The sequence below is a fragment of the Suncus etruscus genome, chromosome 13, assembly GCF_024139225.1.
Source record: "Suncus etruscus isolate mSunEtr1 chromosome 13, mSunEtr1.pri.cur, whole genome shotgun sequence".
Classification (NCBI taxonomy): domain Eukaryota; kingdom Metazoa; phylum Chordata; class Mammalia; order Eulipotyphla; family Soricidae; genus Suncus; species Suncus etruscus.
Window position 1 is genome coordinate 32,101,836 of NC_064860.1, and position 20,504 is coordinate 32,122,339.

General features: G+C 39.5%; 1 protein-coding gene across 1 annotated transcript; it reads right to left on the minus strand.

Moving 5' to 3' along the window:
• Positions 1-3,602: 3,602 nt before the first annotated feature.
• ADPRH (ADP-ribosylarginine hydrolase) lies at positions 3,603-17,152 on the minus strand. Its single transcript, XM_049785924.1, has 3 exons — positions 16,840-17,152; positions 5,606-5,966; positions 3,603-4,227 (listed from the first exon to the last, which is right to left on the minus strand). Exons 1-3 carry the CDS (start codon positions 17,150-17,152, stop codon positions 3,813-3,815), a joined length of 1,089 nt encoding a protein of 362 aa, XP_049641881.1. The 3' UTR covers positions 3,603-3,812.
• Positions 17,153-20,504: the final 3,352 nt, after the last annotated feature.

Sequence of the window (20,504 nt, forward strand, 5' to 3'; positions counted from 1 at the left end):
TTGAGAGGTGAAGGAGAGAAAGAAGGTGAAACACTCCACCAGTACAAAAAGAAGCACATGGAATTTTTTTTAAGTCAAATGTATAGAAACTAATAGAAAAATGATTTTTAGGAGCTGTTGAGAGAGGCAAAGGAAAAAGCCGGTAAAAGATACAAACTCCCAGCTTCATCTGATGAAGAAATAAGGTTTGAGATTCTGATCTAAAATAGGATGACTGTGGTTAGCAAATATTGTTCCACACAATTGAAATTTAACCAAAAAGTAGAATTTTAGTTTATGATGGGACAATAAGCAATAAATAACTAAATGAAGAGGATAAGGGAAAAGAAGTTAGATATAAGGAGATGATGGATGTGCTCAGAAACAAGATAAGGAAATCTTTCCACATTGTCTACTTGTATCAAATCACAATGTGCACATTTAGTCTTACAATTTGGAGAACAAATTGTCCATTTTGTTAATTTTTCAATATCTTCACAAGTTGACTTTTTTTCTTTGATAGAGGGTTGGAATAATAATAATAATGATTATTATTATTATAATTCAGAATATTCAGCCAAGGAGGCTATTCATTCAGTGCTAGGACACAAGGATGCTGTGCTTCTCAATCCCTATGGTACTGAAGACTCACGGGGCCAATTTTGGGGTGTCTCTGGTATTGCACAAAATAATTCTAGGGGTATCGTGTGGTTAAATGGGTTTACCTGTTTTTTAAATTTGTTGGTACTAGTCATTTGATAGCAAAAGTGTAGCATATTTTTGAGCAGCAAGTCGATGCTCAAAGGTGCAGTAAGGAGTAAAGCATCAAGGTGATAGTTCTATGCCTCCATATGTGTATTAGACTCACGGCACCTACTGCGGATTTCCAGTGCCATCTCACTACCAGAAAGACTTCCACATCAAGTATCTTCTTGGTATTTTATGGTTTGGGGTCTAACATTCCTACCTGTAACCCATTTTAAGTTCACTTTTGTAAAGGGTGTCTGGTTTCTTCATTTTTCAATTTCCCCAGGACCATTTGTTAAAAATGTTTTCCCTTCTCCATTGTTGAGTCCTGGTGCCTTTGTCATAGATTAGGTGCCCATATGTGTGTGGCTTTGATTTTGGACTCTCTGTTTTATTTCAATTGTCTACCTTTTCTGTTCAAATCACAAATTATTTAAATTGTAGTAAATTTGAAATATAAGTGTTTTGTTCTATGGAAACCACTCTCAGTGGTGCTCAAAGACAGGTGGTGCTAGAGCACAGGGCCCTGCACTGGCCAAGAATGTGCTCTATCACCTGTTCTATCTTCCAACTCCATGTAAGAAAGTTTGAATATGGGGGCTGGAGCGGTGGCACACGGGGTAAAGCACCTGCCTTGCCCGCACTAGCCTAGGACGGACCGCGGTTTGATCCCCCAGCGTCACCTATGGTCCCCCAAGCCAGGAGCGATATCTGAGTGCATAGCCAGGAGTAATCCCTGACATCACTGGGTGTGGCCCAAAAACCTAAAAAAAAAAAAGTTTGAAGATAGGGCAGCTAGTTTTCTTCATTTTTCTTATCCTTCAGAACTGCTCTGTTTCTTTAGAGACTTTTGTAGTTCTAAACAAATTTTAGAATTGTCTGCTCTATTTTCTTAGAGAACTCCAATGGCATTTAATAGGGAATGCATTAAATCTGCAAATTGCTTTAGATGGTCCTTCTAATGCTTACTTTACCAACCCAAAGTATGGAATATTTACTTCTTTTAATATTCCTCTAGCTGTGTTAGCTATATGTATATATATACATATAGGTTTTTCATCCTTTTAAAGATTTACTCTAGGTATTTTTTCTTTCTAAATGCATGAATTGTAATTCTCCCCTCTCCCAAAAAACAAAAACAAAACAAAAAAATAGCAGTATTATGTATGAACCAGGAAATGTAGCTTCATAGTATATATGAAGGTAGTAATAAGAGAAGAAAAACATCATTTCTTGTTGGTTACTCACTAAATTCAGACCATTCATCAACCAATAATGCATATTTTTTATAAAATGGGCCATATTATAGATTATACTTGTTAATATTCTTTTATACCCTTTTCTAAATTCTGAGATTTAAGCATTTCAGGTATGTTATCATTTGATTAATGCTATAATAGAATTCTAGTGTTCTGCTTTGCAACTATTACTCTTCCTACAACCTGCTAGGAAAAAAAAAGTCAAAAAGACCACGGATGAGAACAACATTCACACTAGCACAAGTTGATGAAATAACGAAGTAATTGTTTATTGAATGCTTCCTTCCTGGTCAGAGAGGAAGGTCATACAGAAAATAAGGCAAAAACCCTTAGTGGGAGACTGAAATTGACCACAGATGACACAATATCATTTCTCAACAGGATTCTTGTGGTACAAGGTCTGGGGGTGCAGAGAGGTGACAGTGACCAGAGCTTGAATAATAAAAGCAAAATTTACCAGAGTTGGAATTTGAGAGATGAATATACTTTTACCAGGTGAACAAAGGAAGGGAATAATCTCTGAGAAATGAAGAAAAAGGATCACGTACTTTGGAAAACAATTAGAAAGTTGATGTGATCGAACTGAAATTCATAACAATAACTGCAGGTCAATAAGGCAAAATTAGAGGCACCAGATATGAGCTAATTAACATTTGTTTCTCATATGCTGATTAGTATCTGTGTCCAGACAACTTTCCAATTATCTAAAAGAGAATAAATATAACCAAATGAGTAACAACAAAATCAGTAATACGTTAAGGGCTCTGCAAATACAGAGCATATATCTCTTTAGGAGAAACATCTTGAAAACTTGCAGAAATACAGATGGATTGCAAAAATACAGATGAAAAAAGCCTGGAGCAAGAAAGTAAAAGAAGAGATAGATTTAAAGGCTGTTCAGAAGGCAGAAAATTGTTCCAGATGCTAATGGGCTCCCACATGTAAACAACAAATGTTCCCGTGTTTATTACAACTGACCATGACAATCATGTAAGTCTTTACTTGAAGACATACATGTTTGCACAAGAAGAAGGCCAGAAAGTGTCAGGGTGTCAGCATCCCTGGGCATAATCTTCAGCCAACATTAGGTGAAACTCAGTAGGAAATACCCCAGGTATTTCCCTGATGTGGGCAATTCTGGGGATGCAGATGAGTCCCAATTGCAAACAGTTCATCAGCTCATCAACTGCCTCATGTTGGCTCTCTTCCATGACTGCTTATTTCCCCATTCTCCTAACTGTGCTTCCTGGAAGCATCTCCATAATAAAGTACCTTACTTCAATCTTTGTCTCATATTCTATTTTGGGAAAAATGATAACTTGACTTTAACAGAAAAAAATATATAGCAAAAGATTAGATGATAAAAATGAAGCCTGAGAGGCCAGAAAAATAGTAAGGATAAGAGGCTTGGCTTTCATGGCTGACCTCTGATAAACATAGATCCCCTCCACCCCAGGAGTGATTGCTGAGCATGGAACTAGCACTGCCAGGAGTGATTGTTGAGCATGGAACCAGAAGTATGCTCTGAGCACCATCAAATGTGACTGAAAACAGTCCCCCTCGTTCCAAAAATAGGAGACGAAGACTAAAATATGAGCCTATAAGGCATAGAAGACAGTGACTTTATCCTTAGCAACATTATTTAGGATTACAAGAGAGATAGTTTGGGGGAGGACAGACTTTCAGAAGACTGACTTTCAGGAGCCAAAGAACTTGGCTACCTCAAAATTTACGGAGTACAAGCTTAAGATTCTTTACTCTGAAAAAGTGACAATAAAATAACCAGTAAAGGAACTGAACAAGAGGAAAAGCCACCAGAAGTGAACATCATAATTCCTTTTCAGCCTCTTTCTTTGACCCAAGAGCATAGAGAGCTCTTGCTGTCCCTTCTAGCCGGCTTCTGTACTCAAGTTTTTCATAATTGGAAGGACTCACTCCTTTGAAACCATACATCACTCCCCACCAGCAACCAGCAATGGCAGCTGTTGAATCACTGTCTCCGCCATGAAAAAAGGCTCTGTGGGCAAGTTCTTTCCAGGAGTCATCTGCAGCCAGGATGGCATCATAGGCAATCATAGGGGCATCGTGGCCACTGCTGCCACCCCACCCAGAGTAGCTCACAGATGTGTAGAACTGATCCCTCTCCTTCACACCAAAAGGGTTGGGGAAGATAGGGGCTGATTTGCCATCCAAAATTCCTCTAAGTTTTAGGTACTTTTTCCACTGCTCTTCAAAGTAGGACCTATAGCAAGGGGGAAAAAAAATTGACCATCAATTAAAAAAATTAAAAAAAAATACAAGTCATAAAAGGTGTTATACTGCAGATGATATGTTACAGGGAAAATCCCAAGATAATATCAGTATCTATAATCTCGTGAAAAATGCAAAGTTCAAAGTGAGATTTAAAAGACATTTACCCAACACAGTTTTTTGCAAAGGACGACAAGTCACTCTGCTCTGTGATAATATAAAGAAGCTGTATATGAAGTTAAAGGCAAAAAATAAAGGGCTTTTTTTTTAATGCATTGAAAATAATGTGTTATCTTTTAAGGAGAACTTGAGTCTGTCAGAACAGCTTGTTATTTATTTTTATTAATTTTTATTTAACTTTATTTTTTTCTTTTTCCTTTTAAAAAGCTTTGGGGTCACACTCTGCAGTGTTCAGAGGCCACTCTTAAGAGGTGCTTTAGGGGAACATGCTGTGCTGGAGACAGAAAATACTGTGCTCAAGCTTATCACATGCAAAGCATCTCCCAGGCACCTAAAATTTATTTTCTTAATAAAAACTGTACGATAAAAATAAAATTTGTTTTATGAATAAAAATATAAGTATAACATGTAACTTGATATGCATATACTGAAATTATTTCTATAGTCAGCTAATTAACAGATACTCTTGGGCAGTCAGTTTTTCTCTTTTTGAAGAGAAAACCATGAAAAACCATGACTAAGGGTGCTTTCAGCAGAAAAATCTCTGGACTTTTTCATTGTGAGAAAGATAATGCAACATAAACTTACACACAAAAAAGTTGTTTGTTTGTTTGTTTGTTTGGGAGTTTTTGGGCCACACCCGGCAGTGCTCAGGGGTTACTCCTGGCTGTCTGCTCAGAAATATCTCCTGGCAGGCACGGGAGACCATATGGGACACCGGAATTCGAACCAACCACCTTTGGTCCTGGATCAGCTGCTTGCAAGGCAAACGCCGCTGTGCTATCTCTCCGGGACCGCCAGAAACTTATTAATTAGAAAAACCTAAGCACTTGGTTAGTCTAACCAAGAGTTCAAAGTAGTATTTATGGGCCAAGACACTGGGAAAACAAGTTTCAGGAAACAAGTTCATGTCAATAGAGAAGAATCACAAAAAGGAGAAAAGTTGGGCTACAGAACAACATCCAATACAGAAGGGAGAGCCCCATCTCTGAACTAGCTCACTGAGGTATTAACTTGGCTACTTCAAGCAACCACTGGGAATTGATACTGAAGTTCTTAACAGTCGGGCAGGGAACTGCTGGACATGGGTGATGACAGACCAGGATGACAACCACTATCCGTGAGTTCTATGAGTTCTCACCAGAGTCGCCCATTTTTCAGCAGGAGTGTGCATCTACTTATAAACTTACCAGTGTTGAAGATTCTGTTCCACAAAGTAGCCAGATTGGACAATGTACTTTTTAGCAGCCGGTAGCACTTCCATCAATCCTTTGCCCCACTGTTGGGGTGGCTTGCCATTCACAGCATAAGCTGTAAATAGAGCAGACACCAGGGCCCCCAAATAGCCAGTGGGATGGTGGTGGGTCATTCGGCCACTCTCGATGCTCACTTGGATCAGAGTGTCCAGCTGGTCATGGTGAGGAAACCTGAGACCAATGCACATGGCCCGCATTGCAGCCCCACAGCCACCCTCATGGGTATTAAAAGGAATCCTCCAGCCATTAGGCTTGTGGGGCTCCAGTCGCATTGCATTCTGCATTGAGGCACCGCCTAGGAAGAAACATATGGATGAGGCCTGGGTCAGCTTACCCAAAGCTAAGGCCTAACAGGAGATACTACAGCAGGTAAGGTGTTTGCCTGGCATTCAGTCGGGTTGGAGTTCAATGCTCACCACCATACCAAGAGTAGAAGAAGTAAGCCCAGCGGTGTAGCTGCAGAACAGAGTCCCTGATCCATAAAATAAAACAACTACAAGTTGAATCGCAGCCACCCAGGCCCCGCACCCATACAGGAAGGAAAGGCCTGTGTGAACAGCCCCAAACGTCCACACTCCATCCTTGTGGACCCTAGGTGAGGCATAGGACCACCGTGTCACCCCTTAAATCCAGAGCAAGCGCAAAACAGCCTTCTTCCACCTTTCCGTCTCTGGACCTCCAGCCACCACCACCAAGTCCTGAGACAGCACAGAAATGAAAGACCATTGATCTCCTGCCCCGCAAACCTCACAGATACTTCAGCTTATACCAGATGGTTCTAGGCAGAATGGGCTTAATATTTCTTTCCCTTAGAAAATATACAGCCCCAAACCAGAATAACAGCCCAACAAAATAGTGTACACCATTTCTTTCATACTTGGGAAATGTTGCTTACCTAGAATAAGTAGACCCCCAAACAGATATACCCCCAAACACCTCTTGAATACAATTAAACAGACCACTCTTTTTAAACACCCTGAAACTCTGGCACTCCAACCCACCCAATACAAAAAACAATAAGGAAACTAAGGAAGACATCAGCAGCTGGGAATATGGAGAGAAATTCTAGCAAATTTCCAAGTCTTTCAAAGCACACAAACCTTATAGATGAGGACATAAAAATCAGCATTTAATGTCCTAACAATAGAAGTCAAGAAATTACTAGCCAAAGAAGTTAAGAAATCTACAGACAAATAATTCAACCAAGTCAAAGAAGAACTCTATCAGAAGATGAGAGAATCCATATGAATGAAACTAAGAAAACTAAAATCCAGCAGAATTACATACATAGAGAGTCGCATGGATTAACTTGAAGAAAAAATACAAGCCAACAACAACAACCAAAAAAGCAATAGCACAGCAGGAGGGCATTTGCCTTTCATGCAGCTGACCAACGACAGACCTGTATTTGATCCCCAGTGTCCCATATGATCCTTTAAGCCAGAAGTGATTTCTGAGTGCATAGCAAGGAGTATCCCCTGAGCATCATCAGGTGGGACCCTTAAACCAAAAAAAAAAAAATCATTAGAGAAGAAAAACATTGAAAGAAAATGTAAAGTACTTATTGAACAAGGACAAAAGCAAAAATCTACAACTAATAGGAATACCAAAAGGGGAGGAAAATACCAAATACCAAAAGGGGAAGGGGAAAAAAAAGTAGTGAGGGAAATAATAGCAGAGAATTTTCCCACTCTCTGTAAAGAGGCAGCTATTCAAATCCAAGAGGCAAAAAGAGTACCAAACAAAATAGACCCTAACAGATCAACACCAAGTCATATAGTAATTCAAATGGTAAGAGAGAGAGAGAGAATAAGAAAAAGAGAGAGAAAGAGATTAATTCTTCAAAGCAATAGGGAGAAAAAACTCAAATACAAAGAAAGGAATATAAGAATCAAACCATATCTTCCATTTGAAACAATTCAGGCAAGAAGACAGTGGAGTGACATATTTAAACTACCGAATGAAAGAAACTTCCACCTAGAGTTTACTACCCAGCAAAACTCTCATTTACATGGCAGAGAAGGGTAAAAAACATTCTCAGACAAAAAGAATTTGCAATATTTGTGCTAACCAAACTGACTCTAAATGAACCACTCAAAGATCAATTATACAAACCAAACATGCAATTGTAACAACAACCCAACACAATATAACAGCACAACAATCCTCTGTGTCAATAATTTTCTTAAATAGAATTTCTTAAATAGAATAAACTCTCCCATTAAAAGGCACAGAGTAGAGGGTTGGATAAGGAAACAAAATCTGGATATCTGCTGCTTGCAGGAAACACACTTAAAAATTCAGTAAGACACAGGCTGGGAGTAAAAGGATAAAAATTAATTATACATGTCACCTGGAGAAACATGTATGGAAATGTGATTGCAGTGGGAGATTTCAATACACCATTATCCCTACTAGACAGATCTACTAGGCAGAACACTAGCAAAGGCATAAGAGCCCTAAATGAAAAACTAGAAGAACTTGGACTACAAGACTTATACAGGGCCCTCTATCCTCAGAAAGCAGAATACACATTCTTCTCAAGTGCACATGGAATCTTTTCTAGGATAGGTTACAAATCTAACTTATATAAAATCACAAACATAAGTATTATACCCCCCCAAAAAAAATTATACCCATTGGTTGGGGAAATGTTGCAGTAGTGAAGGGGGTGTTCTGTTTGTGACTGTCACCTAACTACAATCATGCTTGTAATCATGGTGCTTAAAGAAAGATTTTATATAAAAAAAGAATTATACCAAGTACCCTATGAGACCACAACATAAAAAAGATCAAGATTGACTGTAAAAAGAAGATGTGGAGAAATCTAACACCTAGAAATGAAATAACATGCTGCTCAACAACAGCTGGATCAAAGAAGAAATCAAGGAAGAAATAAAAAGATTCCTTGACACAAATGACAATGAAGAAATACATTGCCAAAAATCTATAGGACACAGAAAAATCAATAATTAGGGAGAAATTCATAGCCATACAGGCCTACATTAGGAAAGAGGAAGAATCGAAGAGACCAGGAACTGTTTCTTTGGTAAGAATAAACAAGGGACTGGAGCAATAGCACAGTGGTAGGGCATTTGTTTTGCATGTGGCCAACCCCAGACAGACTCTAGCATCCCACAGAGTTCTCCAAGACTGCCAGGAGCAATTTCTGAGCACAGAACCGAAGTAATCCCAAAAACCCCTCTCCTACAGAAAAGAAAAGAAAGAAAGAAAGAAAGAAAGAAAGAAAGAAAGAAAGAAAGAAAGAAAGAAAGAAAGAAAGAAAGAAAGAAAGAAAGAAAGAAAGAAAGAAAGAAAGAAAGAAAGAAAGAAAGAAAGAAAGAAAGAAAGAAAGAAAGAAAGAAAGAAAGAAAGAAAGAAAGAAAGAAAGAAAGAAAGAAAGAAAGAAACAAACAAACAAACAAACAAACAAACAAACAAAGAAACAAACAAAGAAACAAAGAAACAAAGAAACAAAGAAACAAAGAAAAAGAAAGAAAAAAGAGAGAGAGAAACAGAGAAAGAGAAAGAAAGAAAGAAAAAGAGAAAGAGAGAAAGAAAAGAGAGAGAGAGAAAGAAGAAAGAAAGAAAGAAAGAAAGAAAGAAAGAAGTGAAGAAAGAAAGAAAGAGAAGAAGAAAGAAGAAAGAAGAAAGAAAGGAAGAAAGAAGAAGAAAGAAAAAAGAAAGAAAGAAAGAGAGAAAGAAAGGAAGAATGAAAGAAAGAAAGAAAGAAAGAAAGAAAGAAAGAAAAAAAGAAAGAAAGAAAGAAAGAAAGAAAGAAAGAAAGAAAGAAAGAAAGAAAGAAAGAAAGAAAGAAAGAAAGAAAGAAAGAAAGAAAAAGAAAGAAAGAACAAGATAGACAAACCGCTTGCAATACTCACAAGGAAAAAAAGGGAAAACACTCAAATAAATTGAATCACAAACGAAATGGGAGAGATTACAACAGAACCTCAAGAAATATCATACACATCATGAGATCTTATTATGAACAACTGTTCTCAGCTAACTTAGAAAACCCAGAAGAAATGGACAGCTTCCTGGAAAAATATCATCTTCCAAGACTTAATAAGGAGGAAGTAGAAAGCCTAAAGAGACCAATCACAACTAGGAAATTGAAGCAGTAATTAAGAAACTCCCCGAGAAAAAAAGTGCAGGACCAGGAGGTTTTACAGGTGAATTTTATCAAACATTCAAAGAAGAATCATTACCATTGATCCTCAGATTCTTCCAAAACATTGAAAAGACAGGAATCCTCCCTAATTCCTTTTGTGAAGCTAATATCAGGTCATCACCAAGGCTGACAAAGATATCACCAAGAAAGAAAACTACAAACCAATCTCACTAATGAACATGAGTACAAAAATCCTTAACAAAATCTTAGCAAACAAAATCCAACAACACATCAAAAAGATTATACACTATGACCACGTGGGTTTCATCATGGGATGCAAGGATGGTTCAATATATGCAAATCAATCAACATCATACACCACATCAACAAAAAGAAAGACAAAAACCACATGATCATATCAATCAATGCAGAGAAAGCATTTGACAAAATCCAGCACCCATTCAGGACGAAAACACTAAGCAAAATAGGGTTTGCTTTGCAGCTGCGCACATCTTCTAGCCCATGAACCCCATCACAACATGTAGTAAAAACTACACTATTAGTGTGTTAATGGGGAAACAATTCAGGACCATGCATAGAGAATGATGATGGCAGCTTTGATGATCCCAAAAAGTACCAATCACCTAGTTAGTCTCTCAGATAAGGTGTTTAGAGAAGAAATATGGAGGATGTTCATAGAACTCAAAGAAAGTATAGATGAGCTGACAGACCACAAAGATAGAAATCAGAAAACTCCAAACTGAAATAAGAGTACAGAAAATCTCAGTAGATGAAATGAAAACCTCAATGAAAAGCCTATCCAACAAAGTCACAACAGCTGAGGACAGAATCAGTGAGCTGGAAGATGAGATGCAGAACAACTCCATACAACAGAAGAGATTGGAAAAGAACCTTAAAGCAAATAATCAAACCATGGAAAAATATGCAAAGAATGTGAATAGATGAAAATAGTTGTCTTTGATAAACTCAACAGAAACAATATAAGAATCATTGTAGTCCCAGAAACCCAGGAAGAATCAACAGTCAAAGACATCATTACAGAGAAACTTCCAGAGATATAGAAGACATACAACCAAATCCTGCATGCCCAAAGAGTACCAGAAAGAGACCTGTAAAAAAAAAAAAAAAACACCTCAAGTGTTCTGTTTATAACTGAAACCCAACTTGTAATCATGGTGATTAAATAAAAATTTTATATATTAATCATGCTGTATATATATATGTATATATAAACAAATGTGTTTATATATGTAATCATGGTAGTTAAATAAAGATGTTATATATTAAAAAATAAGGGAATAACAAATGCCCCACAGCAACAGAAACTGTGAACTGGTCTTCAGTAGAAAGTTTGTGTGAGCAAGGGGCAATGAAGGAGGGTGGGGAATTAAGATGTTTGTATGGGGAAACACTGGGACAATTGTTGAGGAAATGGATGCTCTGAGACAGGATGTGGTGCTGGATTGTGTTATGCATGAAAACCTACCATTAACTGTACTGTAAACCACAGTGATTAAAATAAAAGAATTTTAAGGATTAAAAAAAAAAGCACCCGAAGACACATCCTAGACACAATGATGAATCCAACAGATGGGATAGAATACTGAAAGCAGTAAGATCTAAAAGGGAAATTACATTCAAAGGAGCATCCTTAAGATTTACAAAGATCTGTCACAAGAAACCCTCAAAGCCAGAAGGCAATGGAGGGATATAGTGACAAAACTCAATGAAATGAATGCTCTGCCTAGATTACTGCACCAAGCCAGACTCACTTTAAAGTTTGAAGAAAGTATAAATAGCTTCACAGATAAACAGCAGCTCAGAAACTTTACAGACTCAAAACCTGCCTTAAAAGATAAACTAAAAGGTCTACTTTAAGACAAGACAGACCCACAGACACACCAAAATTATATACAAAATTAACACACAAAAATCAATGGTCTTCCTAGATACCAATAATGATATTTTTTATTATTAAAAAACAATTAAACAACAATTAAAAAAACAATCCCGGGGCCGGAGAGATAGCATGGAGGTAAGGTGTTTGCCTTTCATGCAGAAGGTCATTGATTCGACCCGGCATCCCATATGGTCCCCTGAGCTTGCCAGGAGCGATTTCTAAGCATGAAGCCAGGAGTAACCCCTGAGCACTGCCATGTGTGACCAAAAAACAAACAAACAAACAAACAAAAACAATCCCATTCACTTTCGTGCCCACAAACTCAAAGACTTTGGAGTCAACTTAACTAAAGAGGTGAAGGGCCTATATAAAGAAAAATACAAAACCCTGCTTCAAGAAATAAAAGAGGACACAAGTAAATGGAGATATGTACCCTGTTCATGGATTGGGATGATTAATATCATTAATGGCAATATTCCCCAAAGCTTTGTACAGATTTAATGCAATTCCACTAAGAATACTCAGGATAGGGGCCAAAGAGATAGCATGGAGGTAGGGCGTTTGCCTTGCATGCAGAAGAACAGTGGTTCAAATCCCAGCATTCCATATGGTCCCCCAAGCCTGCCAGGAGCAATTTCTGAGCTTAGAGCCAGGAGTAACCCCTGCGTGCTGCAGGGTGTGCCCCCCCAAAAGAATACCCAGGATATTCTTCAAAGAAGTGGATCAAACACTCCTGAAATTCATCACAATAATCACCCACGAATAGATAAAGCAACCCTTAGGAAAAGGAAGATGGGAGGCATCACATTCTTCAACTTTAAATTGTACTACACAGCAATAGTCACTAAAACAGCATAGTATTGGAATAAAGACAGATCCTCCGATCAATGGAATAGACTGAGTAATCAAAGAATGTTCCCCAGACATACTACAATTAATCTTTGATAAAGGGGCAAGAAATGCAAAATGGAACAAGGAAAGCTTCTTCAACAAATGGTGGCTGACCACATATAAAGAAGCAAACTCGGAACTCTAACACCCTGCACAAAGGTCAATTCCAAATGAATTAAAGACCCTGATATTCGACCCCAAACTAAAAGTATATTGAAGAACACATAGGTAAAACATTCCATGACATTGAAACTAAAGGAATCTTCAAGGAAGAAACAGCACTGTCCAAACAAGTGGAAGCAGAGACAAACAGAAGGGACTAAATAGCACTGTCCAAACAAGTGGAAGCAGAGACAAACAGAAGGGACTAAATAGCACTGTCCAAACAAGTGGAAGTAGAGATAAATAAATGGGACTACATTAAGATGAGAAGTTTCTGCACCTCAATGGAAATAACGATGAGGATACAAAGGCTACCCACAGAATGGGAGAAACTATTTACCCAAAACCCATCAGATAAGGGGCTAATATTTAAAATATATAAGGTACTGACAGAACTTAACAAGAAAAAACCATCTAACCTCATAAAAAAAAATGGGAAGAAGAAACGAACCGACACTTTGTCAAAGAAGAAATACAAATGTCCAAAAGGCACATGAAAAAAGTCTCCACATCACTAATCATCAAGGAACTGCAAATCAAAACAATAATGAGGTACTATTTCACACCACAGAGACTGGCACACATCACAAAGAATAAGAACAATCAGTACTGGTGGGGGTGTGGGGAGAAAAGAACTCTCATTCACTGCTGGTGGTAAATGTTGTCTAGTCCAGCCTTTATGGAAAACAATATGGAGATTCCTAAAAAAAAAACTGGAAATTGAGCTCCCATATGATCCAGCTATACCACTCCTAGGGATATACCCTAGGAACACAAAAAGGCCTTCTGCACACCTATATTTATTGCACTATTTACAGTAGCCAGACAAAGCCAGAAACAACTCAGATGTCCTACTACAGATGAGTAGCTAAAGAAACTGTGGTACATATACACAATGGAATAGTATGCAGTTGTCAGAAGAGATGAGGTCATGAAATTTTCCTATACGTGGATGGGACATGGAATCTATTCTGCTGAGTGAAATAAGTCAGAAGGAGAGAGATAGACACTAGTCTCTCTCATCTATGTATTTTAAGAAAAGTTAAAAACATTATTGTGGGGCCGGGCGGTGGCGCTGGAGGTAAGGTGCCTGCCTTGCCTGCGCTAGCCTAGGACGGACCGCGGTTCGATCCCCCGGCGTCCCATATGGCCCCCCAAGAAGCCAGGAGCAACTTCTGAGCGCATAGCCAGGAGTAACCCCTGAGCGTCACAGGGTGTGGCCCAAAAACCAAAAAAAAAAAAAAAAAAAAAAAAAAAAAAAAAAAAAAAACATTATTGTAATAATACACAGAGACAATAGAAATGAGGGCTGGAAGTTCCAGCCCAGGATATAAAGCTTGCCACTGAGAGTGGTGAGTTCAGTTGGAGAAATGACTACCCTGACAAATACCATAACAATGGTAGTGAGATAGAGAAATATAATGCCTGTCTTGAATGCAGGTAAGGGGTGGGGGGGGGGGAGAGATAGAGGTCATTGGTGATGGGAATGTTGCACTGGTAATGGGGGATATTCTTTATATATATATATATATATATATATATATATATATATATATAACTGAAACTCAACAACAAACTTGTTTGTAATCATGGTTCTTAAATAAAGATATGTATTTAGAAAAACAAAGGTCAATTTAAAATCACTGTTATATTTCTTGCTGATATTAATGAAATTAGTATATAAGGATTTACTGAGTTGTGATAGGTGCTAGTTGCGCCTTCTGTGTTACTACTCACTGATCTTGACAGATTACTACATAACTTTCCCATCAGATTTCTTGTGATACTCCTGGGCTGACACTACTATCAAAGTTTGAGATGACCTGAAATGACTACAATTGACAAGTGATCCAGAATTTATATATCTGAAACAAATTTTGTGGTTTGACAGTTAGATGAGGTCTAGCTCAACAATTTCTGTTGATGGGCATAAGGTGTGAGTGAGGTGGGGTTGCTGTGGTTCCGTCAGAAAGGAAATATAACTCCCAACCCTTTTGAGAAAAAGATTTAATGGGTATATAGATATTACCTTTGTATGTTTATTTCTTTAATAGTGAAAACTCTTAGTGTGTTTATTTCTGTATGTATAGGTAGCCTACTTCATCCCCTCTCCATTATTTTTGCTTGTTTTGGTTCTGCTTAGTAAGAAATTCTAGTAGAAAAAGTCTTGCTTAGGATAAAAGCTCAGGTCAAAAGCAGGGCACAGAGATTATAGCTTGTTATTTTTACCCCTCCCCCAATGTACCAATAATATAAGATGGCATTGTTCCTTTTGGCATAGGCACACAGAAATGGGAAAATCTTATTATAGAAAAGAAGTTATTATCTAATAAAGATAAGAATCCAGGGGCCAGAGAGAAAGAAAGGCATTTGTCTTTTGGACCATGGTCATTGGTTCAAATCCCGACATCCCATATGGTCCCTCGAGCCTGCCAGGAGCAATTTCTGAGCATGGAGCCAGGAGTAACCCCTGAGCACTGCCAGGTGTAACCCAAAAACCAAGAAAATAAATAAATAGAAGATAAGAATACAAAACTTTTATAATACAGGGGCTCTTTACACCCTGTACATTTGTCTTAGACTTGATATTAGTCTTCAAGTGATCAGACATTGACCATCCAACTCTGAATCCCGGATCCCAATCTTAGAACTGGCACAGTTTCCTGCAACAGCATCAGGAATCAAAGTCCCCCCATGAGAGTCCCTAATACTGCTCTGGCACCAACTTGTGCCAGCGTAGGTTCATATAACACCCTGACACAAGGAAACAGCAACAACTTGATCTAAGGGCAGGTTGCCCTACCTCATTACCTAACGATTAGATGAAATCAAATAATCCTCCAATCTAGGATCAGTGCAAAAATGAAGTTCAATAATTACAGAAGACTGACTACAACATCTGTGCGTGACTGAGCAGAACTTTTCCTGTCACCATAGAGAAAGACCTTGGGGTTTGACAACTATCATGTCTAGAACATGTAGTCAGTCTCATGACAAAATGCTTCAAGGGTAGAGACATTCTGTATGGTTTAGGCCAAGGGAATTTCCTTTCTAATTTCCCCCCCCAAAAAAAAAAACAAAAAAAATCAACAACTTGCCACATCTGCCCCCCATTTTTTCCTCTCTTTTTACTCTTTTAATTTTATTTATATTCATAGCTTCTAAATATGGGCTCCTGACTTTTTTATTTTTTACAGAACCATAGAATATGAATCATCTTATTCTGCCTCATATTTCTATGTCTTCCTACTAATTGAGAAAAAAAATGTGATTGGGACCCAGGGGCCAAGTGGCCTCAGGAGCATTGAGTAAAAATTAAAAAGTTATCAGACCAAAATACCCAAACCAAAGTCAATGATATGAATCAAGAGAATATGAATCAAGAGATATGAATCAATGAATCAAGAGATCCAAACAGTAACAAGCTAAACACAAAATGGACCTGTTACTCTAGTAGTCCACGGGGCTAAGGGTTGAGGTATGGAATGCATGCTGGGAACTCTGATGGAGGGAGGTCAACCCTGATGGTAGAATGGTCCTAATTCACCGTCACTATATGCCTGAAATACAATAGTGAAAGAATTGTAATTCACATTGGTCTCAATAAAAATTTAAAAAAAAAAACCAATTCTATCATATCTTTTTTTTGGGGGGGCCACACCCAGTGATGCTCAGGGGTTACTCCTGGCTATGTGCTCAGAAATCACTCTTGGTTTGGGGGACCATATGGGACACCAGGGGATCAAACCGCGGTCCATCCTAGGCTAGCGCGGTCAAGGCAGATATCTTACTGCTTGTGCCACCTCCTCCAGCCCCTATCATATCTTTATATTTAAATTTCCATCAACAATTTTTTATTTGTTTGGGGGCCACACCCAGAAATGCTCAATGGGCTGTTTCTGACTCTGTCATGAGACTGACTCCTGGCAGAGCTTTGGAGAACATATAGTGCTAAGGATTAAAACACGTGTGCAAACCATGTATAAACATTAAGCTATCTGTTCAGCCTCTCTCTTAACATTTGAATGCAACCATGAATTGTCTGATTATCTACCTGCCTGGGATCTCTATTGACTGTCTCACCTGGAGCCCGGCCATTCATGTCTCCCATGCAGTCTTGGTAATTCTTTGCAATGAGGGAATAGAGTCGTGACAAGTCTAAGTCTTCGCTGGCTTCCACAAGTGCTTCAGCTGTGGCCAGATGCATCACCGTGTCATCGCTGACTCTCCACTTCTCCACATCTATTGCATCCAAGCCCCCAAACTGGGCCAGCTGTTGGTGAATCTTTTCCCCATCTTGGAGGAACTCCCACTTTGAGTTGAAGTATCCCAAGGCATCTCCAGCTGCACTCAGCACCATGGCGGCCACGTATTTCTCAATCAGCCCCATACACATGGTGAAGGCTGTCTTATAAGAAAAATTCAGATATGCAAAAAATTAGGAGAAAGAATCACCCCCCCAAGCATAGATCAATCCATATTTCATGGAGCATTCACTCCTTACTGGCACTAGCTTTAAGTGTATATATTTGCTATTCACATGGGTACAATAAAGTATGTGTTAAGACCATTTTACAGATGAGTAAATCACAGGAGACAAAGCTATTCCAGAAATGTAAACTGTCTTGTCCTCAGTCATGAGCTAATGGTAACAAGGCTGGAATTCCTAACTGTGATCTATCTGATCACAATGCTCATAACCATGACTCAATTCTGGCTTCACTTAGAGTAAACCTACAAAAATCTGCAAATCAAACCAAATCTGCTATATATATATATTTTTTTTAAGTGGGAATTTGGCCTTGGAAGTGCATCATACATTTACTTCAATAATACTTTCTACTGGTGTCATCAATCCCGGGGACAGTAGTAGGCATGGATTGTAATAAGTATTTCACAGATAAAGTAAACTGAGAGTGAGTAAGAGTGTGTTCACACAACCAGCAAACAGTGCTACTGGGAAGCCATATTTTCTGGTTCCAGATGGCTTCACATTAGCACAAAGAAGTGCTTGCCTTGGGCCACCTCTGTGCTTCATAGACTACACTGATCTGTAAAATAGTGATAAAGAATAACACAAAACACCTGGGTTTGTATGGAATAAATTATTTTTGTAAAGCACTTGGCACACAGGAAACATTATTTTGATTGCTCTTATACAGCCAGAGGAAAGGACTGTTATACAACCAGGGGAAAGTACTGAACTACAATAGTTTCTCCTTCTACCTCTAATCTTGGATTCAACAACAACATTTAAATCTTGTTATCCTTCTATTCAGTTGATTTCTAAGTCTTGGCATATTAGCCAATAGTCCCTCCACTGAAGGAATCCTTGGTAAAGTCTGGTTTCTCTGAGGGTGCATTTCCATATCCCTATTGTCCCTATTCCCTGTAGCATTGTTAATCACAGACTCCTGCCCCCCCCCCCCCACACACACTCCTATCTATCCACATGCCAACACACATTTGACAAGGCTGGGAGACTAGTTCCTTCACCCATCATATCAAGTTTTTCCACTACTCAAGAAGCTCTTTCTCCATTAAATGGACACAATTTATGCAAAGTTTAGTTCCAAGTCCTAGGACCCTCAGGAGTCCTTCCCCAGGGGCACTGCTGCACCTGACAGTTTATAGGCTGCGTCTGCAAGATCTGTGAAGGGTAAATGATGATTTTGAATTCAACACACTGGGTCTAATATTCAACATAAAGACTACTTGACTATTAAAGACTTTTTTTTCTTATCAAAGAATGAGAGTTCTGAGTGTCAAGAATCTGTCATGTCATGCAGCTCATCACATAGAGTGATGAGTGCAGTTGCAGAGATGACTACACTGAAAACTATCATAACAATGTGAATGAATGAGGGAAGTAGAAAGCCTGTCTCGAGTACAGGTGTAGGGGGGGTGGGGAGGAGGGAGATCTGGGAAATTGGTGGTGGGAATGTTGCACCGGTGAAGGGGGGTGTTCTTTACATGACTGTAATCATACAACTATAATCATGTTTGTAATCACGGTGTTTAAATAAAGATAAAAAAAATAAATATAAAAAAAAAGAAAGAAAGAAAAAAAAAAAGAATCTGTCATGATAGTGAACAATCTTCCTAATCCTAACAATGATTTTCCCATCTGTAAATGGAAACTTTTGGGAGTTTTGGGGGTCCCATATATTGTTCCCTGGGGTGCTTAGTCCTAAATGCTGCAGCTGAGAGCTTTGGAAGAACCAGGTAGGTTCCAGAGAAGTTATCCATAACCAGCCCTGGTCCGCTTCCCCAGACTTTAGCTTCTTTCTGGACCTACCAGAAGGGTATTTTGGGAATAAGAACTTAGACCAGGAATTCCTTAGAAATTGCATGCAATTTCCGACCCTCCCATTCTAGCCTCTGGCTCACAGAACTGCGAGCTTCCTTGATAACCCGCTCAACTTGTACCTGGATTTTCTTGTTCCAGAACTAAATATTTTCTTTATAGCTATATATATCTATATCTATACACCTATCTATCTATCTATCTATCTATCTATCTATCTATCTATCTATCATCTATCTATATCTTTATTTAAACACCTTGATTATAAACATGATTGTAGTTGGGTTTCAATCATATAAAGTACACCCACCTTCACCAGTGCAACATTCCCATCACCAATGCCCTAAATCTCCCTCATTTTCAACTATCTCTTGAGCTTTCAGACTGCTCCAGAGACCCGAACATGCAGTCACTGTCAGTTCCCAGCAAGTGTCGGGGATTACCGGAGCCAGGGCAGCCCTGGAGGGATTGGGGGGAGGACACCCACGGGACTCTGAATCAGACTTCTCTGAAACCCGGGTCCACCAGGTCTGGCTTACACCCCCTCTTCGAAGTATGACCTCCCGGGGCCTCCTCTACTTAGATGGTCCGGCTGGCGGAGCAGAGGACGAGGGCTGGAGCGCCGGCTGTTCAATTTGCTAAAAAGAGGCCTTAGCCAGTTCCTATAGGCTGGGCCCGATCACCCCGGGATAGACGAGCGACGGGAGGGATGGGGTACCTGGTGTCCAGAGCTGGGCAAAGCGCAACAGTCGCGACCTTTCGGGGGAAAGTTGGGGCGCAGTGGCTGCCACAGATCTGGCAGGTGCCGTCAAGTTGGGGTTCCGGGAAGGGACCCGGTCCCTGACGAGCACCGCCCAAGACGAGGGTGGAGCCGGGTCCGCTCCGGGTCACGTCACTCTGCAACCCAACACCACCACACCCCGCCTTCCCTGCACCCCTGGTAGCCTCCTGGGGACCCCGCGGGCCCCTGGGTGGTGGGGAAAGAGAGCGGGGCACGAAGGTTCTAAGCGTATCTAGACGTTGGGTGACCCCAGATGCAGTTGGCGGGGGGTTGTCTTGCCCAGCCCGGCCCTGCTGTTTTGGGCCCCCAAGAGAGGAAGAGGCGCTCAGTCTGCACCCCGCACCCCCCAAAGGCAAAATAATGCAAAATAGAGACCCCCCTTCCTTGGGTGTTGGAGAGGAAGCGGCGAGTTTTCTCTCGTTTATTTAGAAGCACAATAAGATTGTTTTTCATCTAGATAGGAAATCAAAGCAAAGAGAAATCAAGGGGATTTATTTATTTATTTTTTATTTATTTATTTTTTTTTGTCCTAGTAAACATCACTTAAAAGAATCTGGCTGGTTGTACAGAGGGGAGGGAGAGAGGACACTTGCCTTTCAGGCAGCTGACCGGGGTTCAGTCCCCGACACCCAAATAAATGGTCCCGAGTCCCTCCAAGAC